Here is a 26,023-nt window from a genome sequence, read left to right as displayed (position 1 = left end):
TAACTAATACATATAACTTGATTCCGTTTAGTTTATGTTTTGTCACACCTATTCACTAGCAAACTTTTAAAGACGACTTGAGTTAATAAGAAAACAAATACAGTTTAAAATTTATTTCATTCAACTTTCTTAGATAACAATTTCTGAATTTTATCCTTATTTTTATAAATACATAGGTCCATGAATGTTAAAGCAAATAATAGGCATTGGCCCATCATATCCTTGGGCAGGTCTCGTTGCGACCTAAACGACGATTTCAGGTCTTCGGGGACAAACACATGGGAGTTATCAGAGGATCTAATTGTGTTGTCTTGAAGTAACATTTCTACTGTTTGGTCTGACGTCACTCTCTCGTTACCAATAAGAGTACCATATAACCTGAAAATTTAAAAAAAAAATCAATTATTTGACGTCATCGCGTAACTGCTTACAAACAATAGCCCTAATGTATTTTTTAGTAATCAATGAACACCATCTAGGGTAAACACGCCAAAACTAAAGTTCTATTAAGCCTACAATAGATGGCGTTGAAAAACATGACATTAGTTTGGTTTTTATTAAGCGGTATGCTACTGTCCGTCTTCCTAATAAAAATAGTTATATTATTGTAATGTAAATAATTTATTGTAAAGATAGGCTACACTAATGTTTTAAGAAATTAAAACATGGGTTCAGACGGTCAATAGATATCGCGATCCTATATCACGGTATGTTTATATATATATTGAATCAACTGGTCGTACTACACTTTTAATAAATACAAGCTGACCCGGCGAACTTTGTTCCGCCTTAATGGCAATAAATAAGCAGTTTTTTTTATTGGAACAAAATACAAAAAAATTAAATACCTACATTAATCATTCATTATTATTTCTGTATTTTAGTACATAGGTTACTCTTCACTTAACAAACAACGCAGATGGTCTTCCGACCCGTGAACATGCCACGTATAATTGACCATGGGAAAAACATGAATGTTCTAGATTTAAACCACAAACTTTTAAGGATTGGCCTTGTGATTTGTTGATGGTCATGGCAAATGCAAGACGTATCGGAAATTGAAGTCTTTTAAATTCAAACGGCATATCGGTTGGGATCATCGGGATCCTCGGAATAAGAACTTCCTCACCATTACCGATAGTCAGCAATTGCTCCGAGAAATCTTCAGCAGATGTATCATTAAGCAATGTAACTCTCATGTTTCTTGTCAGCTGCAGTTTCTTCACATAGCGCCATAGATTTGACGATTTAAGGCAAGCGTTTATTTCGTCGGCAGTCGTAGATCTTGGAATTACTGGCAGTATTTAGCAGAAATCGCCAGACAGTAAAATCATTGCTCCTCCAAAACATCTCGAGTCATTGCGTAAATCTGTTAATGTTTTGTTAAGTGCTTCTAATGCACGTTTATGCGCCATTGTGCATTCGTCCCAGATGATGATTTTCGATGCCGCTAAAACTTTGGCCATTGCTGAGTGTTTTGCAATATTACACGTTGGTTCTTCAATAGTTTGAAGATTTAACGGTAATTTTAATTCTGAATGAGCCGTACGGCATCCTTCTAACAATGTGGCTGCTATTTCAGAAGAAGCAACTGCAACCGCTATGTTGGATCTCACCCGAACAGTTGCTAAAACTAATGACATGAGGAATGTCTTGCCAGTTCCACCAAGGGCATCTAGGAAATATAAACCACCGTTTTCATCATCGTTTGCCTTCATTAAAGTATCATAAACTTCCTTTTGTTGGTAATTCAACAGGGTTACATTCGTTTGAACTACTAAATCTAATTCCTGGTGATCATATTCACGTTCCCGTTCCAATACTCGATTAAATGCGTCTTTCGACAACAACAACAAATAGAAACATTCATCATTCTTTGGACGAACTGTATACATACGACCATATCGAGTTTTATAGTTCTCTTCACTGTTTATACGAATGGGCAATGGCACTATCATTACATTTAATTATTTATTTAATAGAAATATTTTGAATATTGATTTCTTACAAATATCAAATTGTCATATATACGTCATTACATAGCTGTCATTATACGTCAATTACATAGCTATCATTTGCGTTTTATTATTCTTTTTTGTTATACCACGTTTTATAGTGACTGACGTTTCATGTCAAGTCCTTCGGGAACGCTGTCGAACGGGATAAAAAGTATCCTATGTCCGTCTCCTGGCTCTAAGCTACCTCCATTCCAATTTTCACCCAAATCTGTTCTTCCGTTCTTGAGTTATAAGTGGTGTAACTAACACGACTTTCTTTTATATATATAGATTGTCAGTGTTCAGAAAACCAGTCTTCGAAGTAGACGTGTTTTTTCATAAAGAACGATAAAATTAAGGCCTGTATTGCCATAATACTATAACTAATCAGTAATGGACTTTAATTTTTTAATAAGCATAAACACAAAAATATACTGACGGACACATAAACTGCATCAAACTTCAGGATAACTTTTTTTTTAATGGCAATTCAGGATATCTTTGAAATTATTTTTTTTTAAAAGTATGCAAACTTTTTAGATTAAATTATATAAATACGGAGAGACTGGCCCCTCATCTTTGGAAAAAAACAATATTTAAAAATAGAACTGCAGTAAAACAAATGAATATAGCCGGGAAAAGAAAATTTAATCGTAGTATCAGATTTGCGTGTTTTTTTAAATTGTTTCTTATTGATTTTTTATTCTTTTGACAATTTAATAAGTATTACCAGCAGAATTGATGAATTAGCTTTTAAACTCATCGAGAGTTTCTGAATATAGATAATATGGATACTTCGTCCTAACTAGCTGCTGCTGCTTGTAGCATTGGTGCGGGAGGGGGAAACAGTCTATGGTTTCTAGAATATACAGAAGGTTGTGGGAGACAGGTTCTTACAAATGTTCTTACAAACGTAGTGACCGATTTATTGTTACGACTTCCCTGCGAAATCGTATCCTCACGTCAGTTAACATCAAAACATTGCTTAATGAAGTGCGTGAAGTAAACGTTAGTGCACTAACAATAAGAAGAAGGTTGGAAGCGTTTATCACCACTTTTAGACCATTTGGTCCAAAGTTGTCTACAGCTCACAGACAAGCTCGCATAAGATTTGCGCATGATCACCTAAATTGGACAGATGAGCAATGGACCTCCGTATTACGCAGTATGGTCGCAGAAGAGTCTATCGTCGACGTGGGATAGCGATATGCTCAAAGTTGCATTGAGGAGCGCGTTTCTTTTGGAGGCGCTTCGTGCATGGTCTGGGGTGTTTGACTGCACATCGCTACATAACAGATATCTTAGATGACGTGGTGCCTAACATGGAATTTATAGACGAAAATTTTACTTTAATGCAAAAAAAATTTAAGCTCCTTTTCAGTACACTAACTTAAACTTATACCCTACGATGTTTTAAACTTAACGAACCAATCTAAACGTTTCAATTTAAATCTGTGTAGAAAGTTTGCATACTTGGTTATAATATTTATTTCACAAATTTTTCCTCTTTATAAAATTAGTTTAGATATTGTACCTAAATGCCTTTTTGGACACAAATTTAATTTAACTAACAAGTCTCATATGTTAGTCACGTTTATTTATTTTAAAGTTAAACGAAAATATTCAAAAACTATTTTATAAAAACGTATTTATCTATGGTTCCCTAAATAAATCGTTGGTTAATACAACATTTAATTTGAGTACTTTTTTGCTCCATATTATTTTATGTTTTCTACTAGCTGTTACGTCTGTTGTGTGTTTACGATATGAAATTAATCCTATTATTTAAAATTAACGTACCAATAAAAATATATCATACCCTAAATCAATAACTAACCCTTCGCTAGGAAGTACGAGTTTAAAAAAATATTATTTTTTTAAATTTAAATTAGTCTTAAAACCCTTGGTAAGGTTTGGCGGAGATATAAATATTAGAGATAGACTCCTAGGTTTATTACTAAAGACTCAAATAAAACTTACCGAAACGGTAGTGAAGATCGTAAAAAATAAACATTCTGTTTAAATTTTGTTTTTGGTTTTTCAGATTTCTTGGTAACTTCTTGAAACAAACTGAAAAGCCAGAAAAAAATAAGAAAGCAAAAATCATTCATAATTATTGTCCATTATACTACGTTTACTTAGACTTTAGAGGATCGCCAAACATATCAGTCTTGGTTAGTTAATTTTGTATAAAAACGCCATCTAGTGGTAGTTAATAAGACAAATAGAAATGCAACCATTGACGGTACACAAAAAGGTATTCAGACCCTTACAAATTGAACATCTTATTGTATTGTATCTGAAAATTAATTGTATTTGATAACCAATTTCTTCTGTGGAAAAATCTATTCCAGCTCATATTTTACATAAAGAAACTGACAACTAAAGAGAATACTCACTCCTGATTTTTTGTTGATATAAGTGCAACAATCATTGACACCATTTGTGCCTTTTGCAAATTAACACCAAGTACTTTAGGATTATTAGGATCACTACCAGATGCTCTAAGGCTAGTGGCCTCAGCTTTCATTACATATAGATCTGCTGTAGGCAGCATATTTGTTATATTCCAGGCCTGGAATAATGTATTTGTATTATTAGATGATTTTATAAATATTAATGATAAAATATATAGTTACTGTGAAAAAGTGAGTCTACTCTTGTAGTCACATCACCTATTATTATATGTATATATACTAGTCCCAATAACATTTACTTACACATTTTAGGTAACTTTTTAATCATATGATAAATCAATTTTCAAATCAATAAGAGTTGTTATGCATTGTAATTTGGTAATATTCAATATTACTAACATCAATTTTGTTGCAAAACAGTTTTAAAAAAATATTTTGAAATATTGAACTCTACATGGCTTCAATAGATATTTGTTAATTTATAAACCTTACAATTTCTAATATATCACCTAGCTGAAATCTCTTATCTGGATATTCAATACCATGATACTGCCAATCTGCTACCTCATAATTGTGCTTTTGTATTAGGGCCCATGATACTGAATTTACTGTAACATACACAGTTAATATGGTGTTCGCAGCCTGTAAGAAATTCATTGAAATTATACCAAAAATAATCATTCTCAGTTCGTGTTTAAACCTAAAAGAAAACACAAATTTATGATACAAATGAGACAGATTTACAAAATACCTGCCGTGTCACTTCTGTTAATGGTGGATTTAGTATTTGTCCTTTGATTAGCTGTAGGGCATTTGTTTCTTTTTCAGGTTTGAGCTTATTATGTATTATACTTTCAAATAATTTTTGTACATGCTTTTCAGTGAACCCGTCTATAGTTTCAATCTCACAAATATTCTTTAGTGGTCCATATGTGTTAATCCATTGAGATATATTTTTTGATCTACCTTTTGTGACATCATACCTGAAATAATGTTGCAGTTAAGATTCAAGATCCTGAATGACAAAGGTCATATTATATATATCAATATGGTACTTACTTGGAGAGTGTTAAAGAATCTGATTTGTTTATAACCTCTAAGACTTTTTGTTTTTCAGCTTCCGAATATTTACTATGTATATTTGAACTACACCAACATTTGAAAAGTGTTTGGAGACGAGGGTTGGATAGCACATGCTGTAATAAGATTTAGTTATCATAGCTTACAGTTAGTACAAAATGTAGTAGTAAGTTAGATACAGAACACTTTCTTGTAAAATACTCACATTTACAACTTTAACTTTATAATAATTCAACATTATGAATAAAAGTACTTAATACATATAAGACAAACATGAAACTTTTCACATTTTTTTATAAATCTTATTTTTATAAATAAATAGTCAAATTATGTTTTGAATGCCAGATCTGTATCTTTAATGAGATGTAAAAAAAAACGCACAAATTAAAAAACCCCCTATATCTAAAAGCTAAATCCAAATTTCAACAGAAGCTATGTAATAAACATAATATAAATACATAAAAGAGTACTTAATTGACGTTGTTTCTAAATAATGAGTTTAATAATTTATATTAAATATTTATATTCAAAGATACAAGTGACATTAACATTTGCATTTTGTAACAGGTAACAAATGGCTGACGGCTGACGCACAAACCGTGCAGGCCAATAAAGGGGAAAAAAACAGGTAACAACATAATACTATAATATGTGTTGTAGCTTAATCAAAATTTATGTGTTTTATTTTATATCGATATCTCTCTAATGTTGTTATTATGACTAGCATTTCGCCTCGTTTCTAGTGGCATCTAGTGGCATAAAATAGTTTTTTTATGAATTTTATTTTATATAAAGTTTTAATTAAAACCAGAGATGTCAGATTAATTAACCTAACTTAAATTTATTTAATTATAATAATTATTATTACTTTTTTTCTGATAACTCGATTCACTTCATGATGGTAATTTGTTATAAGTCATACTTATAACATGATACGATTCTGATTTTTCATTAGTGTTTAGATATAGGTAACAATGATTTATTTTTATTTTAATCTTGGAATCGTCATGTTACAAACTTTACAATCAAAATTCAAATATATAGGTATATACTTAGTAAAAAATATGAATGTTCAACGTCAACAACTAATCAAAACAATGTTTTTTTTTTGCTTTGCACTTGTTAAAACTTATAAATACTTAGTGATAAATATCATCGAGCATTTTATATAAACAATACTATAAGTAGGTAGTAATTGTAATCTAATCATACTCATCATAATCATGCATTAAAAACAGCTAAAAAGCAATTTTGTGCTCAGTACTAAGTGTAGCCGTAGAGTTAGCCCGGAATTGGTTCCGTAGTTATAATATATTATATAATATGTATAAGAAGTATAACTTAGTAGGTATATTACGTGTATAAATAATATGCTTGAATTACGTCTTATTCTCGTGTACAACTTCAGACCTAGGAGCCCTGCCTATTCGTTGTCGGAAATTTTGAGATTCGAATTCGCATAAGGATGTAATAAAATTAAGTAACTTGGTTGCTATGTAACAAATCTCTACCGTTTTTTCTCCAATGGATTAATTTAACGTTTTTCTCTATATTGTCGGTACTTAATAAAACCTGAACTTAAATTCGCTAAAAGGTTATATCGAATAATTAGCTGTATCCGAGACGCACCTAGGAGAGGAGTAAATTGTAGCATTAGCTATGAAAAAACCAGGTCTTTACAAGTTCTTTATCGAAAGAACGTATAAGTTATTGAGCATATCATGAAATGGCAAAAGCGAGGTAAATGAGAAAGTTTAGATATAACTATCTCACTCATACTCATGTATAACACGTAAAACGACAAGATGGCGGACATATCGCTCGAAATGAAATATTCGCACGCCACCGCGCACTGCGCAGGGCATTCGATGACACACTGTTCTTCGAGAAACTTCTTCGCGTGCTGCTGGAATTTAAACCTGGAACAGCTGGACCAAGCGAAAGCAGTTGGCGTTATAATTGGTAAGCATATTAGATCTAAAAATTTTTTACAGGACCTTATTCCAAATTTCAATCCTGGTTTTTGTAAATCATTTTTTTTTTGGTGTGTGGGTGTTTAGCAGAAACGACTGACTAGGCCCGTTTTAGGTTCTTCTTTTTTAGAACTTCAGATTTCGTTTCTATTCGATGAAGTCTTTCAATGTATAGTGCTTCATAATTACTATCTCCTTGAAAGGTCGTTCTTCTAGGTCTTAATAAAAAAATGGTAATCATATCAATAAAAAGTAATTTATTGATAGGATGAGCTTTTATTTATCTTCATTCATTTAATTTTATGAAGTATATATGCGAATTAAACCGAATTATTGTTATTTATTAAGTTATATTAAGTATAAAAATATGTTAGTATTATAATATTTCGCAAAAGAAATCTTTAAAAATAAAGTGGCTCCAAAATACGCTTAAATGTAATAGCAAACCCAAAACAGAAGAAAAAAAACACAAATTTAAGGTTATGATTCTGGACTATGCTACAAAATTTACAATACGCTTATACTTATTGGCAGTTAGTGGCGTTCGAGGAAATGCGGCAACGTCGCATAGATTGAACACTGGCAAATGACGTGCGACTCGTGTCGCGACCGTGGTGTTTTGAGTTTTCTAGAGCCATGTTGCCGGGTTGCTATTCATGTTCTTCTTATTTCTTAATTATTTCCAGTACACACTATAATACAGTTATATTCTTGGCAATTGATATCTGACGCACTAAGCCATGTTAGACCTTGAAGCACAAAATACCTTTAGGAGATATTAAGTTTTAGACAAGGTATCACTACTGGAGTAACGTGCTTTGTGAATAGGTGCTTGACCTTTTATACTATATGCTATAAGGTACGCTTAGTCTAAAATATTATCTGTATTTCTAATTAAAATATATAACATATACATATAATTAAAACGACTCCACCTTTATTTGTAATCAATTTTTGCTAATTGTTAATTATTAACTTTGTACATTATCAGGAATATTACTGGAGATCGCAGGTCCACATGTTTTTATCTTTTTATAGGTCAGCTAATGACTAAGAAAATTATAAATTATTATTAAGATTTTTACTTCTTGGTAGTATTTTGAAGAAACAATATAGAATTATTGCTAAAGCTAAAAAATAAATAAACAATTTACGTGGTAACCGTTTATATCAGTGCAACCATCGGTGACCGAGTTCGTATTATATCTGAGTGAGCGGAACCAAATCGTCAATGAACGAATAAAACGGCATATGAACACAATGCCGATTAGGCCTGTAATAGAAATTTGGAGATGTCCTATTTGTAGAGATAGTCCATTAAGAATTATTTATATCGTCTATAATTTACACTAATTGTCTCTTTTTTAACCTGTTTAAGACGAAAATGAGGGAGTAAAGAGTTTCATTCTTACATTATTAGTGGCTTGTATGTATGTCATGTCAAATATCAGGGGTTAAATAAGTTGTGCAATATTAGTACTTGATTCCTAAAAACTTCAATTATACTAACAAAACTGCTAGATTGTTTGAATTATATTGATTTTAGTTTCGTAGCCATCTTCTTCTCATTCTTTGTTACTGAAAGGCTAAAGGGGATACACGGTAATAATATCCTATCCATTCTATTTTAAACCCATGACTACATCGGGCCGACTCGGCTTATTTCGTGTACTTCGTGTAGATGCCTAACAATGAAGCGCTCCGGCAACGTCGCACGATCTCAAAACTCTATCATAATCAATTCACTTCTTCAGTATCGTTTTAATATAGTAGATAGACAGTTTACACTGGACAATTTCCACCGTTTCTACTAATATGTCTTATGTTTCTCTTAAAATTTAATTAATGCGGTACGTAATCATACCACAAATCTTTTTACTATCATTAATAAATACTATTATTAATCTTGGAAAAGTACACGATATCGTTTAAAGTTTAATTAAGCGATTATTTTCTCTACCAACGCCTAATATATAAAGATTAGAGAGAAGAGGAGTAGGTATTAGAAAAGTAGAACGCAAGAGAACGAAACAACACTGCGTATTTTGACCTCGCTTGATGTAAAGTGAACTCAATACGTCGTGGTACAGAGCAATGAAAATGTAGAGACAAACATCTATTGCCTCACCATTCGTGTTGATTCGTGATAGGCTATTTCACTCTAACGTATTGTTATTGTCAATGTTTTATCTCGCTTATACTGTGAACAGCTGCCGTGAACCGGAACATACTGGATTGCCGCGTCCGTAGGTTTCTCTGATTATGCATTGCTCTTCGATTTTTAGTCCTATAATTCCCCATTTGGCGCTGCAATCGCGGCAGCCATTTTCTTCTTCTACTGTTACGTCACGTCAGTACCAACACCGCCGTGCTACAGAGTGCTTGTTTCGGGAGGTTATATTTTGTCTTCTTCACTTAGGATATTTACTTCTTCTTCTCCGTTTGTAGGTTAGTAATATTATATGTAGATTATTTTAAAGTATAATACTTAAGTACATCAACGTATAAGCCGTAAATTGTTTACAAATTTTGTTTATTGTTAGTATGTTATTGAAATGCAAGAGTGACATTTGTTCGTTTTTTTTTACAAGAAACGAAAGAAAATAAATTAGATACGTTGGGGTCGCCGTCGGTGATTAAATTAACATAGATTTTTAATCGGAAGCGATTTTTTATAAGTTTTTTTTAATATTTTTTAGCGACATTGACTATTGACAGTTTGTTTATTTTATATTAGTGGTAAATGCAGTACTTAGTCATAGTGCTATTATAATAACGTTATTGTTTATGAAACCAAGTTTCTACATCAAAATAAGTGGATTTTGCTAGCATTTTTTATAAAATTAAATAAAGAAAATTTTATTAACTGTCAAGTTTTTTGACATATATCAGATTGAAAAAAGGGAATCATTATAAGTTGTGTCATCGCTATGGTGTTGTAGATAAAAAAATGTAATTATTCATTAATAAAAACATCTGCATAGATGTAATATTCATCTGTGTAATCTTTGTGTTACTTGGTCAGTGATAAGGTATCGCCAGTTGAAGGTTCTCCTTGCGGAATTAAACAAGACTACGCGTTGTAAACCTGTATTCTCATACATATTATATTCTCTTGTTCCGTGTTCAGCGACCAGCGTTCGATAGATTGTCCGGTTAGCCCACACCTTCAACTGGATTTACTACAGCTCATACGAAAGCACTGGTTGTCTCACTCTAGCTTGCGTTAACATCGTTTGTGTGAGCGTGACAATTATGCTTTCGTTAGCGGTGTGTAGTCTCATATCTCTAGAACTCACTTCGTAATTCCGTCGTGCGCGTCTGACGGTCGTCGGCCATATTTTGGTTTTGTGTCCTAAGGCCTCAAGTATGTTTTAGCAGAGAAATGCAGATGGTAAATTATGCTAATAATATATTTTAGTGATTTTGATCACACAAAATAAGGGATATACTTTCTTAAAGTACCCTTAGATCCATTTTTTTGGGAACCAATGACAGCAATCACTCCCAATAATAATATATTTTAAGTAATTATTAGACATATTTACAAATATTCTTCGACTCTATAAATTCGTTGGAATTTCGATCACTAACTCTAAATTGGCATATTTTAATGTTTCATGTAAATGAAACCGATATTTTTATAAAACCCGTAAATTTATACATTTAAGTATATTTGCTTAATAATGAACTTTATTATTGGCAGAATTCAATATCGCCAACCTTGAATTGGTTTTTACAATAAATGAAAACAGATGATGTGTCAAGTTATCTATTGCTAACCATAGATGGCGCAAATACAGTACAATACAAATTTATTTATAATTAATAAATCTGGAAGAAGAAAGGAAAAGAAGACGAAGAGTAGAATACATTTTTTTGCAAATGAACGATTTATTATTATTATTATTTATTGGGGCTTGACAGTTTCATTCCCATACGAATTCTTTTAAGTGAATTACAATTTAAAAAGTGGTTTTGGGTCGAGCCTTTGATAGTTGGGAGTTTAACAATTAATATCATATTAAAGTGGCGCCATCTATGTTTAGCATTAGCTAGTATGGCACATTGGCGCCATTTTTAACTACATATTGTAAAAATTAATCAAAGCCTGGCGATAATTAATTCTCCCAATTATAAAGATCATTTTGAGAGTTAAGGAACGCCGACACTTTGCACATTTGTATGTGTGCTAAGTTACATTGAATATTTAAATGTACATATGTATTTAATAAATTAATGAAAATTTTTTTTAACCTACTCGTAATTCTCATTAGTAATTTAAATTTAAAAAAGCAGTGAAAGCATTAGAGACTCTCTGGCATTCAGAGTGCCCATGGGCGGTATCACTTAACTTGAGGTTATTTTTTAATTAGCGTGAAAAATTTCTTACTCACGCTTACAACGCGTGCTGTGAAGAAACGTGTAAGATGCTACTTTTCAAAAATTTAAAAATTCCATCGCCTCTAAAAATTCCACGTTAGCGTGTAGGTGAACCTATACTATACTAGGCAAAAATCTATGCGGACTTGGCAAAATCGCGCAATGCTCGACCGTTTGGAACACAACCCTTGTGCTTCTGAAAGGCATACCACTTATCGACAAGACTAAACCACTGAAGCTAAACGAATTTATATGGGTATTTGGTTTTTAAAACAGACCAAAGAATTCGGATCTAATACTGTACTGTTGTAGTAAAACTCAAATTTTTGAAGGCTTTCCATGCAACCGAGTGATTTTTGAAGTTATACTTCTTTAGGCGCGTTATAAAAAATTGATGAGAGTGAAATTTTACGATGCGCGCGCACCCTGACACAAAATTAACAGAATGAAGTTGCCCACTAAATCGCTCTTTAAGTTGAGGAAAAAATGCTACCAACGAAACAGAAATGGAACCTCTGTTAGTGGCGCATGTTGGCACGCATGCCGCCTCTGTTCACTGTGTATTTATATATTTTATAATATTTATCCACATGCTTTGAGTTTCTACATTAAAAAAAAGTGTTTTGATTTTGTTTTCATTATACAAGGGCGTCTGAATTATAATCAGAAGTGATTTAAATTGAATATTTAAAACAATACTTATTAGCATTAGAAAATATTTGTGAAAAAACTGTGCTCATCAACCTTCCTCAGTGCTACATTAGGTACAATTGAGGTTAACTATCCGTATGTACTTACATTTAGTAACAATAGTGTACTTATGTACGCGCGTAAAAGTTATACTTCTTTAGCATTATTAAAAATAAAGTATTTCCTGATGTACGTTGATTATACGGCACAGGAGAATTTGTCATATGCACCTCAGCTTGTACAACTATAACGTTGCGATTGTCGTGTGTTGAAGCAGATAAAAATGAATCGTTTAAATTGTCGCCATTATGATCAGCAATACCAGTACTGGACAGCGTTGAGACATCTGGTTGATTTGTACTAGCACTGATGGTAGCTAACCGAAATGATGGCGCAAAAGTCCTTATTCGAGAACTTGAAGTTGACGGTGTGGATAAAATCTCAGCCACGGATGATTCTTCTATTTGTGCATTTTTTTTCGCAGCCCTATAGGCAAGATTACGATCTGCTCCTGTGTTTCTTATTGGCTTGCTACAGTACCATTAAAAGTCATCATATGTAAGCAATCAATGCTACTCAATTTCTATTTCAGATTTCAAGATGGGTAAAACAAATGCGGAACATTGTAGAAACTATTACCGCCGAAAAAAAGCTGCCAAGGAAGCTGAAAAAGCCCGTCAAGGCTTGTCAGTAAACAAGCCAATAAGAAAAACAGGAGCAGAACGCAATCGTGCCTATAGGCTGCGAAAAAAAATGCTTGCACAAGCAGAAGAATCATCCGTGGCTGAGATTTTATCCACACCGTCAACTTCAAGTTCTCGAATAAGGACTTTAGCGCCATCATTTCGGTTAGCTACTATCAGTGCTAGTACAAATCAACCAGATGTCTCAACGCTGTCCAGTACTGGTATTGCTGATCATAATGGCGACAATTTAAACGATTCATTTTTATCTGCTTCAACACACGACAATCGCAACGTTATAGTTGTACAAGCTAAGGTGCTTATGACTAATTCACCTGTGCCTTATAATCAACCTACACCAGAAAAAAACTTTATTTTTAATAATGCTAAAAAAGTATAACTTTTACGCGCGTACATAAGTACACGCACCCTTTTTTTCGAAAAAGAGAATCCCTTCATTTCCCAGCTACGGACAGTTTTCATTCAACTGTTGTTTTGGTATTTTATTGTACTTATTTATGTTTCTTACCGTTTCAACTTTCCTAGGACTTCCACAAATAGTTCAAGGTCATAATTAGCCAAATCGGTCCAGCCATTCTTGAGTCTTAGCGAGACAAATATACAAATTTATTTATTTATTTATTGAGTTTACGACATCATACATAATTCTAAGTCTACTGAATATTTTACAAAATCTTACATCTAAAATGTATGACAAGAATGGTAAACATAAGTTATACAAATAAATACAAGAGACATAAAAAAATACAAAGAAAAAAACAAATTGTTGGTACTTAAAGCAGAAAAAAATCCTAAACAAAACAGCAAATTAGGTTCGAGACAGGCACCCAACAATGCTTTCTCTAAAACCGATCAGCCCACTACCGAATATATCCAGCTCCGGATAAGCTGAGTTCAATCTGTTAAAATCGCGAAGAATTCGAAATAGAGATGGCTTAAATCCTAGATTGGTTTTGGCGGAAGGAATTAGGAAAAAACGGGTGATTTTAGACCTAGAGAATGAATAAGGGACAAAAATAAAATAAAATATGATTATTTAGTAATTTATGTAAGAAAGTACCACCGGTTAAAGTTCTCCGATCATACAGTGATATCATATTAATTTTTTTAAATCGCTGATGGTACGGGTGTCTATGTGAAAATCCTCTGCTTATAAAAGCTAGGTGTTGCGTAAAAGATCTTTGAATGTCTACAACGCGTGGCGAATGGATCGCATAATATAGTGGATTCCATACCATGATACTGCCAAATTCAACGCGACCACAGCGTTATACAAAATTGTTTTAGTCGTACAACCAAAACAATCTGCATTCCGTTTCAGAATCCAAGCATTCGTGTGTGTCGATGTGGCGACTACTTTATTGACCTGTGATATTAACGTTAGTTTTTTGTCAAATAACACCCAAGTCACGAATCTCCTGAACCTCCTTCAATAGCGCGCCGTCAAGCTCATACACTTGACATGAAAGCACTTGTTTATATTGAGGATCATACCATTTAAAAAGCACCAATTTTGTATACCATTAAGACCACTTTGAACTAGAGCAGCATCACAGACAGAGTTAAAAACTTTATAGATTTTTTAATCATCAGCGAAGACAGAGAGACAAATTCATTTTTATATATCGTCAAACCTGGATAAGCGATAGCTCCAGGGACCGCGTAGCTTTTCTCTTATAGAGGTTTCTCAACTACACCTTACAGAGTTACAGAAGGTATCTGTCTCAACTATTGAGGACTATAAAATACGGCAAATGTGACGTAATTGGAAACAAAATACGTGTATTAGAAATTTATTGAAAATAGTAGCTGAACATAAATGTTTAACCTAATTAGTATTATAGCATCATTTACTTTCATTAATTTTTTTTTTGCGATTCTGTTTTTTTTTATTTTGTGTATATTTTTAAAGTTGTTAAATACAGTTTGATCAACCGCCAAATATTCATAATATTTGTGGAGCGTCTCCAATGCCTCTCAGCAACTGCCGGTTATGAACTGACTGCTGAAGCTTGGCAAACAGGTCGTACGTATATGAGCAGTGTTGGCCTAGTGGCTTCAGCGTGCGACTTTCATACCTGAGGTCGTAGGTTTGATCCCTGGCTGTGCACCAATGGACTGTCTTTCTATGTGCGCATTTAACATTTGCTCGAACGGTTAAGGAAAACATCGTGAGAAAACAGACCCAAAAAGTCGACGACTTGTGTTAGGCACTGGAGGCTGATAACCTACTTGCTTATTAAATTTAAAAATGATCATGAAACAGAATTAGAAATCTGAGGCCGAGACCTAAAGAGGTAGCGCCACTGATTTATTTATTTAAACAGGTCGTACGCACATTTGGCTTTCTGGATATAATAAGTTCCTCGAACTATAGGTAATAACGAAACAATAACAGACGCACATTTGTATTGAATTAAATAAGAGTCCCTCTTAAATTTATGAATGTGTCATGAAGAGCAAAAGTTAATTTACAAGTGTCAGTTTTAGAGGTATCAAACAAACAAACAAACAAAAATCATTTATTCATATAGGTAACATAATGTACATTTATGAACGTCAAAAAAAGGAATATACATTAAATGATTCTAATTTTTAATTTTCAATCTCTCTTATGCTCACTTCACTTCACTTTATTTTTAATGGCGACTTCTGACTCTCTTATGTTAACGATTAGAGGTTTCCGCGTGACAAATAACCAGGTTTGACTATATAGATTGTTCTAATAAGAATGTGGTATGTTTGTCAATTGAATTATTTGAGTGACATTGACGTTTTAAAAGCGTTGTTTGTGTCCTGCAAAAGTAAAGCAATATTTTTTACGATAAATACTCATTCCATTACATTTAATAAAAATAATATCAGTTTGGTTTGGTCATCTTGGTGTCAATATTTAGTTTTTATCCCATTGCTCTCTATGAGAGTTTTACACATCTTTGCCAAAATATCCTCTACTTAAGTACATAATCGACCAGAAAAAAAAGGGTTTCTTCAAGATTTAACTCGTAAGAAAGTAGTAAGTATCGCAGGAATAAAACAATATTAATAACAAACATACCATATTTTTTTACGTATTAGTTAGAATTTTACCGAACAACGGATAATTTTCTACTCAAAAAATTTAACTGCTATATAGATAGTTTGACTAAGATCGATTCTTCATATTGTGACCTAGAACATAATACGGTAATGTAGCACAATACACCGCTGTAGTCACTGTTTTTATTTATATTGTACTGAATTTATTTTTTTAATTCCAGGTCATTAAAACAACCGATATATGGAAATGCAGAAAAATGCAATTGATTTTCGATAGTGATACAGATGCCGACATCAGGAAAGTAAATATGGCAGTCATTAATTCAGAAAATATTAATGAAAAATTTTCCAGTGACAGATTGCTCGATAAATTAAGTCAAAACGAATGTGTAGAAGATGTAAAGAAATCGGCTGATGATGAAGTCACCAGTACTGATAATATAGAAAACAACTCGGATACGGGAATTGATTCGATTAAAAACCATGCTAAAATAGATACCGTATTTCAGGATCATACCGTAAAAATAGAAAATGAAGAAGACTCAAAAAATATTATTCCAGAAATAGTAAACAATCACGAAAAGTCCAATTTAAATACACATAGCAATGAATCCGACAAAAAAGGTGTTCTTGAGCTTAAATTACCATCGGAATTAAAAGAAAAAGTTGAAACTGAGTGCAACGAAAAAGACATTTTACGGGTGAATATGTCAGAAGTGTGCAATCAAAAAGAAACAGTCAAAACTGATATTAAAAATTCATCTTCATTCTGTTCTAAAGAAGAAATTGATGAAGAAAATGCGACACCACTAATAATAACTTTAAATGATAGCTTGGAAAAAATGGATGTTGATAAAGATCAAGAAAGCAATGCTGAAATTTCTACAATAAATATTGAAGTAAGTTCAATTGAACAGTCTTCCAAGAACAATATTGAAAATAAAACATTGAGTGAGAGAAAAATTGATTTAGGAAACGAATCGGTTAATGCAGCACTGCCGCACTCCGAAGACTCGCCAAATAAATTAAATGATCATGTTAAACATGATGCAGTAAATATTAATAATAATGTAGATTTAATTGTAGAGAGTTCTAATGTTAAACTAGATAAGTCACCTAAAAAAGAAGTAGCAAAATGCGAAACATTTATGCCCATGGCCGTAAGCGATGAAAATGTTAAAACAGACATTACTCAAGTAACAGGTGAAACTCACGTAGACACAAACACTATTGAAATTAATGATGACAGTTCTCAGGACGATATAAGTCAAAAGGAACCCTCAGTTAACAATTCCACTTCAGTTTCTCCTACAAATAAAGATGATAAGCTAAAAGGAAATAATGTCTCGTCGCTTCATACTAAAAATACTAAAGACGAATTATCAAAAAGCAGCGTCAAAGAATTAGGTAATTTAAATGAAAAAGACGAATCTGTTTGTATAACTAAGAAAGATGCCAATAATCTGATGAATAAACCGAAGATTGAAGAAGATAAATCTTTAGATAGTAATGTACAAAGTAGGTCATCTATAGAACAAAAGAAAGAAATTCAAGTATCCCTTAATAGTAAGTTGTCTAATACTTTAGATATTTTATCTGATGATGATGATAATCAAGTAAGTGGACAAAATAATGATCTTCAAGAAACAATCAAACAATGTATTAATGTAGAAGAGGATGATGATATTTTATTAATTGATGACGAAGACACCTCCAGCGGAGAAAAGAAAATCCCAGCAAATAACTTATCACTTATACCTGCAGAGGATGTTAAAGAAATACTAGAAAATAATCAAGTTCATTCAGAAGTGAAACTTGAAAAGGAAACCAATAATTTGGCGGTTGCAAAAGGTATATATTATTGAAAATAACTTTTTCTTTTTATTCAATTGAATGTAGCAGTTGTTAGTAAATATGATGTAAAAAAACTGCCTGCAGACACATTCATTTCCTAACAATATAAGAAAGTAAAATAAAAACAACAAATATACTAGGTACTAAAATTTATTTTTATCTTTCAGATATGAATGAATCAGATGTAAAGGATGAAAAAGATACAGCAGAATCTGATACAGTAAAGGTGAAAAATGAAGCAGAGATACCATCTCCTCCTCCAGTTAAACCTCTGTTGCCTACAAACTTTTTGTCACTATGCAAGAAAAACGTCTCTGAAATGACTCGGAATGATCTAGAAGAATTCTGTATTATGAAAATAGTGGAAAGCGTAGTTGATAGGGGTAACATCGGCGATATGAAATCACAATTAAAGAAAATGGCTGTATCTTTAGATGACCATAGAAATAAAATTAAGTCGATTACAAAACAAAATCAAGATCTCCAAGTAATTTTAAGATCGGTTCAGGAAGCATGCCGAAAAAATTCGTTAGTAACTCCATTAAAAATTACACGTTCTGTCGGTATTCAAGTCGTGATGGCCGAGAAGTCTAAACAAAAAGCTTCAAGTCAAAATAATGCAATAACAACCTCGCCAGCAAAGCCCGTACGCTCTCCATCGCTACAGAACAAGTCAAAACAAAATACAACACCTACACAAAATATACCAGTTCCAAGACTTGTACCAGCAAAAAGTTCACCTAGCAACATAGTGCAAAATCAGACTCCAAATAATAAAGTGCCAATCAATGTACAACCCACATCTTTAAGGCCAGCAGCACCAAGACCAGAAAAAAGGCCTTTCTCTAAAAGTCAAACTGGTTCTGATACTGTTGACTTAACAGATGATGAGCCTCCAAACAAAGTGGTAACCAGACCTGGAAATCAAGCTGTACGAGTGATATCACCCCAAAATCTTATGCCACCACAGCGGGTTCCCATGGTGAATAGTCCTAGAAAAGTTTACATTCCAATAGGTAGTGGCCAGGTTGCCAATATTCGTCCTACGCAGCAAGGTTATATGGTTAAACCTGGTAATAATCAAAGTAAGTCGAACATTTTCTGATATTTAAATGACTTTACCCTCACCCATGGTTTCTCAAATTAATTTCTTACTTCTTTTCACTTTGCAGATGTGAGACAAAGAGTTCCTGGCATGAGAAGGTTCCATCCAGCGCCATTACCTGAAAGTGGTAAACAGTACCAGGCACTTAGTTGGAAAGCAATACCACCTGCACCAGAGATAAAGCTGTCTAAAGTTGAAAATGGAATAGTAATATCTTGGAAATTAGATAGTTATAGAGAAGAGGTTCATGAAAACATTGCCAGTTATCAAATATACGCCTATCAAGAAACGCCATCTCCTCCTAGCACAAATTTGTGGAAGAAAATAGGAGATGTAAAGGCTTTACCACTGCCAATGGCATGCACATTGACACAATTTGTACCAGGCTTTAAATACTATTTTGCAGTTAGAGCAGTTGACGTCAGATCGCGGCAAGGATCGTTTAGTAATCCTGGCAACATAATGCTTTTGAACAAATAGTCTAAAATAAGACTGATTACCTTTTTAGATCTATATTGACTTTGTAAATAAAAGTGATTGAATGTTGTATCTAGCACATTATTTGTACATACTACTCAAGCCGGAAATATTGACTATATTTTCGTTTTTAGCTTATGTGAATTAAACTTTAAGTAGTTATTAAATAAAAAAAAGTTATTATCACTTACGTATTTTAATACAAACGTGTAAAATTCAATCAAAAAGTTCATACAAATTAAAAACGAGTGGAATCAACATGTCGGTAAATTTAAAGGTATTTACAAAAAAATTGGACAAGTCATATAGTGCGATGCGAAATAACAATAGTAGTGGACGCTAACCTTCATGATTGCTAAATGGATTAGAAGCATACTTCAAAAAATCATCTTTACCATGCCCATGACACAAAGCACATTCTTTATCCATATCGATTGGGAAAGAAAAAAATTGCTTATTCAAAACAATATAAATGATTTCATAATGTATCGCTTCTAGGGTTATGAATCTCACCCTAAAGGTCTCGATTAGGTAACTGCAGTACATCACATACTATTTATTCTGAAACTAAAGTATGTATGTAATGTGGTGAAGGTCACAAGACAGGACAAGATATCGAGAAACGTTGTAAGTGTCAAGTGGCTCTGGAATAAAAGTAGCCACCATAATATTAGGCTTGTATTTACGAGTTTACGCTGACAAGCCTTATATTATGGTGGCTACTAAGTTTTTCATTTAGTCTATGACATAGTTTCCTTCTTTTCCAAATAAAAAAAGCTAGTCTATAATATGATATATATTATTACCATCTTAAAAATTGAAAATAGCTATGTCTGCACAGTGCAGCACATTAGCTAGAGAAGCCGGAACGGTTTGAACACCTTATTGCTTTATCTATGGTAAAAGCCTGGTACAATTTTAAAGGGTAGCTGACTTTAGTTACAGTTTATTGTCAGTTTGGCAGGCAATTTAACAGTCAGTTTGACTGATGGTGCGAATTGCAAATTGTCTTGTGAATTAACGTCGTATGCACCAAACTTCAAAGTTTATGTGTCAATTTCTCATAGTTTCTAAAAAGTAATAATTTAAAACTGCTTTTTTATTACTTTGGTTTTCTATTTGCTGATGCCATCTGCAAAATCTAAAGTAAAATAATAATCATTCAGAGCGAACTTAATTAATAATTATATTATACGGATTTCGATTTATTTTGTAGAAGTACTTGCCATAGCTTAAAGTCTCAGTCAGAATTCAGATACGTCTTGTTTCTTGCAGTGGTCAGTGCAGTGTTTTGCTAGCGACCAATAACTTGTTGGCGTGTGGAAGTTTGTGATTCTGAGCTGGTTTAGAAACAGTCCTTTATCATTTAATTATTATTTAATTCGCTACAACTAATAATAGGTAACAATAATAAACACATTTTCATCTTCATATTGCGAAGTTTTAGATCTCCTGACGTAGTGACATATCGTTTCACAATTAGTACAGATTCCACGGTGGAATTTTGTGTACGTTGTGGAAAAACATCCGTGAGGTGTAATAAAGTGCACAGTGAATTTGCGGTGTAACAAAATAGTGTTATTTGTGCAGTGTGTATGTGAAATATGCTTGGTTATAGTCTACTAATTGGAAGACATTTGCAAGTAAGTTTCAAAAGTGTATAAACTACCTTATCTTTGTAAAATGTGCAATATACTTGTGACAAAGATAACATAATAGAACAAACACTTGATTCATATAATATTTACTTTTTTATTCCAAACCCTTGTATGCTTTAAGAAATAACTTTTAGACAATACATATTTGTAAACATATCCTATTATATAATTTTGAACAAAAAGTTAGCCACTTATATTTTTCAGATACAGACAAATTCTAAAATTGCTTGTTAAAATAGTCATGCCTTTAATTTATTGGTAGTCAGATCAGTATAGATGCTTTAGAGAAGAAATTAATATTCTTTCAAAATATACTTCAATGCAGATGATATATTATATACACTAATTTAAATTATATATTAATATGTTGTAAACTTAACTGTGTAATAAGTACTTACATATAAATATTTCTTATAAATTGGTATGTTACATGCTTAAATAAATGAAGTAGTCTTATTAAAAACTCAGACATCTAAGTAAATACAAGATATGTATAATGTCTCAGAGATACACAGTAAAATATAATACTAGCAGACCCGACAGACGTTGTCCTGTCTACACGTCTTTAATTTGAAAATTTCAAACTTTTTTTAATAAGCTAAAACATTCTGGACCATTTTGATGAAAATTGTTATTCGAATGTTATGACAATATTAACGATCCAGCACATGGTCTACAATAACACAATGATAACAAAACTTTTCTTTATTTGATCACAGCGCTAACTGTCGGGACTTAAAATTCGAATTTTATTTAAAATTTGAATTTTATTTAAAATTTGACACTGCGATGGTAGCGCCGTCTGTCGGATCCAATGTAAAACATTCCAAAATCAATAACTACTAAGAAATTAAAAATTAATTAAAAAAACATTGTCCAGCGGACAAAATTGTGAATCTAAACCATTCCCAGATCCCCTTGAACAGACACAAAAAATTTCGTCAAAATCGGTCCAGTCGTTTGAGAGAAGTTCAGTGACATACACACTCACAGAAGAATTATATATATATAAAGATGTGTAAATATCTGTCTTTATCAGTAATTGGACTATAGAACAAGATCATAGGGAGATAAAGTATAAAAAAGTGTAGAATTAGTTTTAAGACAAAATTATGGTAACTATACTATACTGTCTGTAGATTAATCAAATCGCTCAGTTAATCTTTCAAGTAACTTAAAGCGACCATAGACCATATTTTTTACTTTAAAACACATCATTCTTGTTAACATTAATCAGTACAAAAGTTTCACAAATAAAAGATAGATACTTCTTATTTCTAATAAAGACTTAACATTTCAGTGGAAACAATTTTCTAAAAACCTTGTGTAACCTTCTCTGCATGTATTTAATAAATTTTTAGTTTTGTTGTGCTATTTATTTAGCTATAAAGACTGGCAGGATCTAAGGTGAGGTTTAACTAGTTCTGCTCACTTTCGCCCTGCCAACTTTCGCCAGACACCAAACGCGAACAACATGTACCAAATTATTAATTGTATAGTGTTTGGATATCACTCAATAAATATAGATGTACATAATAGCAAACCTCTTTTGTAATTGTTAGTAATGTTTGTTCTTGTTTTTTGTTTTTTTTATTAATTCTGTGATTATTGACAATGTATTACATAACTTATTTGCTTTCAAATTTATATACTGCTTAATTGATTAATTACAAAAATATATATTTTAACACAGTTTAATGGAAATATTACATAGTTTTATGTAACATACAGATAATTTTCTGAAGAAATCTCAGCTTCATTTGTTTTATTATGATATAGAATCTTACTGAACTTTAAAACAATATCTGATGTGCAAAATCAAACAGTGATAAATTTCACCAGATAAGATATGGTAATCATATTGAAACATGATGTTTGTTATAATCACCTTGATAATGCTATTTTTAACCTATGTATAGAAAGAGTTGCAGTATTTCATTTTTTTGGAGTGATTGGCTAGTCTTTTATATGATAGTCATTATATTTTATCCAATTTAATTATTTAGACTTATCTACTACTATCACTTAGATGGGTGATAACACACACAAAAAAATCCTGATTGGTCAGGTGATCCTAAATGGACAAGAATGCAATACAAATTAATAAAAATTTAACATACTACCCAAAACACAAACAAGAAATAAATTAGGAAAAACTAAATTACTAAATACATACTAACTATAGGCACCAACAAATAAGACTTTTGTCACTTACCTCAATGCACAAAAAAAAGGTGCGTTTCCCCTGTATTTGGTATATTTAGGGAAACTTAAAATGAAACCAAATTTAAAAATTATATTAAATAAAGACTCTTTCATACTTTTCTATAATATGTTCTGTGTTGCCACTTGCTTTAAAATTGGATGAAAACGAATCAATAGTCTACAGTGTGTCGTGAAAGCGAAACTAAATGTACTTTCTCTATAATGTATCGGTAATAGGGCTTATTGAAAAGTGTCAGTTGTTACGAATAAATCAGGTTAGGGTTACTATTAAGATTTCTCTTATAAATCCACTTTTTTATGATACCTAAAAAGGCCGCACGTATAAGCCTTCCGGCAGTGGTAGTAGGAGTCCTTGGGTATCACCTTTAATATCGGATGAGCCTCTTGGCCGTTTGCCCTGTGTTCTGTAGAAACAAATAAAAGTATTTCGAAATACATACATGTATATAATATGTATTTCTAAATATGTTTATGAGTGGATAATACCTTAAACAAACAAATTATGTATATATATCGATATGAAACGAAAGCGTTTCCGAGATATTTGTGGACAAACATACAACACTTAAAAAGCTTAGAAAACGCGCTTGGAAGCCTAAATGGACCTAAAATTATGAAAAAAATGTATTTACAAAAATAAGTAATCGTGTTACAAAGTTTTAATGACACATTATTTTGACATAAAATAATTAAGTAAGTACTTACTTAGTCGTTTTAACAAAGTTAAGTAATTTTCATTTTGTTCAGCTGACTTAAGGTGTAAAACAGATGTAATAGTTTACCGTCCATAAAATTATTTTAGGCGAGAGAATTGTTTAATATGACGGCGTCGGAGCTCTGAATGATGTTATAAAAGAACAATAACTTCTGCATTTCAGTTGAAGACATTGCTTTTTATTGAATCTTTTTCAAATAACGCTCATCTAGAACCACACTAGAGTTTCATGCTTTCGTTGTACATCCTAGTTGCCGCACTGCACGATTTAGTTCTTCTTTCTCTTTGCCCTCTTGTTGAGCATAGGATAGGAAATTAAACACTCCAATGAGATAATCTACTATTCAAAGTGATCATGTGATTCAACTGAATAAATGTATTTTGACTTTGACTTTCCCTGCATAATACCTGCAGCTGAGTTTCATCATCGGACAACATGAATACTTAACCACGTCGTTCCACAACTAAGCGTTTTTAAAGATTTTGCCGCGGACCACCTCTATGAGGTACCAGTTGTATAATGAAGCATTTCCCAACTAATATGACTTAGGGTCCTTTAATAAAAGAGCGTACCAGTCTTTAAAAGGCTGGCGGCAGCACTTGCGAATCCTGTGGCAAGGAGATGTGCTTAATTTTAAAAATATTTAAAATAATATAAAACCTTTTTAAATATTATAAAAACTCAAAACCTAAGATAACATAATATTTCTTAATAACTTTGCCAATTTAGATTCTTGACAATTTATGACTTAAACTGGGCTAGGTCTAATTAAAGCAACATTCTGCCTACTATATTAAAGACTTAACACGTGGTTTTAAGAGTAATGTGTAAGACCACACAATTTGTAGGTCAATGGGTGTGACGCTGGCTAACAGTCAACAAATATAGTTAAATTTGCATTTAGTGACAGATAAGATCGGACATTAAATTTTAACCAAACCTTTATGGCGAGTTTATTTTAAGTAGAAACGAGACACCGATTCTTTCATATTAACATTCTTTTGTATTTATAGCGTCGTATAATATATTTTTTTTCTTATTTAGTATTCAAAGTAGCAATGCATATATTCAAGTTCGGACGCCTCCTATGGCTGGGGTTCCGAAAGTTGATTTACTCTGTTGATATGCTTCGTTCACCTTAGCCTCGTATTCGCATATATAATGTTGGGCTGGTGTCTTCATAGTCCGTCGATGTTTCTTGTTGGATTTTACGCTATATCTTGCGTTCCACAAGTAGCTTCTGCTCTAGTAAGACTTGGGCCCACAAGTTTTGCGACACTATTCATGCCTTCTTCAGTCCTGACATTGGTAGATTCACTTTAAAGAGAGGTTCTCCTGCAAGATGGAGCTTCAATGTTTCTTTAAATAGCGACTACAAATACAATTTCTGTATAATAGCGATTCGTGACTAGACTTTTTTGTTGTTTGAAAATCCGGGCTTTTGTTAAAGACTGACTCGGAAGATGTATAGGATTTTTATAACTTACTTTTTACTTTATTTTACGTTTTTTTTTAATTTTTATCAAACAGTTCAAATTAAACAAGTGTTCTTAGTAGGTTAGGGCTTAATAATAATATCATAATATAATCCTTTATTCAGGCAAAATTTTTAATCTTTAACTATTATCTCTAGTGAGTCGGAGACACCGACAAGTTGTCGGCGAGAACCCGTCTGTTTGGCCAACTTTGGCAAACGCCTCCTCC

General features: G+C 32.4%; 3 protein-coding genes across 10 annotated transcripts in view; 2 read left to right on the top strand and 1 right to left on the bottom strand.

The window, feature by feature from the left end:
• Positions 1 to 98: 98 nt before the first annotated feature.
• On the bottom strand, positions 99 to 6,087 carry LOC110992616. The gene is made up of 7 exons (XM_022258504.2): positions 5,700 to 6,087; positions 5,474 to 5,610; positions 5,166 to 5,397; positions 4,907 to 5,056; positions 4,397 to 4,572; positions 3,978 to 4,067; positions 99 to 378 (listed from the first exon to the last, which is right to left on the bottom strand). The coding sequence occupies exons 1-7, from the start codon at positions 5,730 to 5,732 to the stop codon at positions 117 to 119; spliced, it is 1,080 nt and encodes a 359-aa protein (XP_022114196.1). The 5' UTR covers positions 5,733 to 6,087; the 3' UTR covers positions 99 to 116.
• Positions 6,088 to 6,858: 771 nt separating this feature from the next.
• LOC110992238 (activating transcription factor 7-interacting protein 1) lies at positions 6,859 to 19,905 on the top strand. 5 transcript variants are annotated; one of them, XM_045630694.1, is made up of 5 exons: positions 13,190 to 13,539; positions 16,505 to 16,946; positions 17,073 to 18,134; positions 18,305 to 19,222; positions 19,310 to 19,905. In XM_045630694.1, exons 1-5 carry the CDS (start codon positions 13,294 to 13,296, stop codon positions 19,720 to 19,722), a joined length of 3,081 nt encoding a protein of 1,026 aa, XP_045486650.1. In that variant the 5' UTR covers positions 13,190 to 13,293; the 3' UTR covers positions 19,723 to 19,905. The 5 variants fall into 5 exon arrangements, with proteins under 5 accessions (XP_022113676.2, XP_022113666.2, XP_045486651.1 ...); XM_022257984.2 differs by lacking the exon at positions 13,190 to 13,539 and adding an exon at positions 6,859 to 7,456 and having other exon boundaries at positions 16,505 to 18,134; XM_022257974.2 differs by lacking the exon at positions 13,190 to 13,539 and adding an exon at positions 9,809 to 9,915 and having other exon boundaries at positions 16,505 to 18,134.
• Positions 19,906 to 20,779: 874 nt separating this feature from the next.
• Positions 20,780 to 26,023, top strand: part of LOC110992667 (probable E3 ubiquitin-protein ligase RNF144A) — an 86,281-nt gene continuing 81,037 nt past the window's right edge. For 2 of the 4 annotated variants that reach the window (XM_045630918.1, XM_045630915.1), the window contains exon 1: positions 20,887 to 21,362. The gene's annotated coding sequence lies outside the window, so the exon portion shown is untranslated. Of the gene's footprint in view, positions 20,866 to 20,886; positions 21,363 to 26,023 lie in introns of those variants that run through there. The other 2 variants (XM_045630916.1, XM_045630917.1) reach the window with 2 other exon arrangements.

Source organism: Pieris rapae, chromosome 13 (genome assembly GCF_905147795.1).
Source record: "Pieris rapae chromosome 13, ilPieRapa1.1, whole genome shotgun sequence".
NCBI classification, from domain to species: Eukaryota; Metazoa; Arthropoda; class Insecta; order Lepidoptera; family Pieridae; genus Pieris; species Pieris rapae.
Note: the sequence above shows the minus strand (reverse complement) of the source record. Positions and strands in the feature narration are given on the sequence as shown.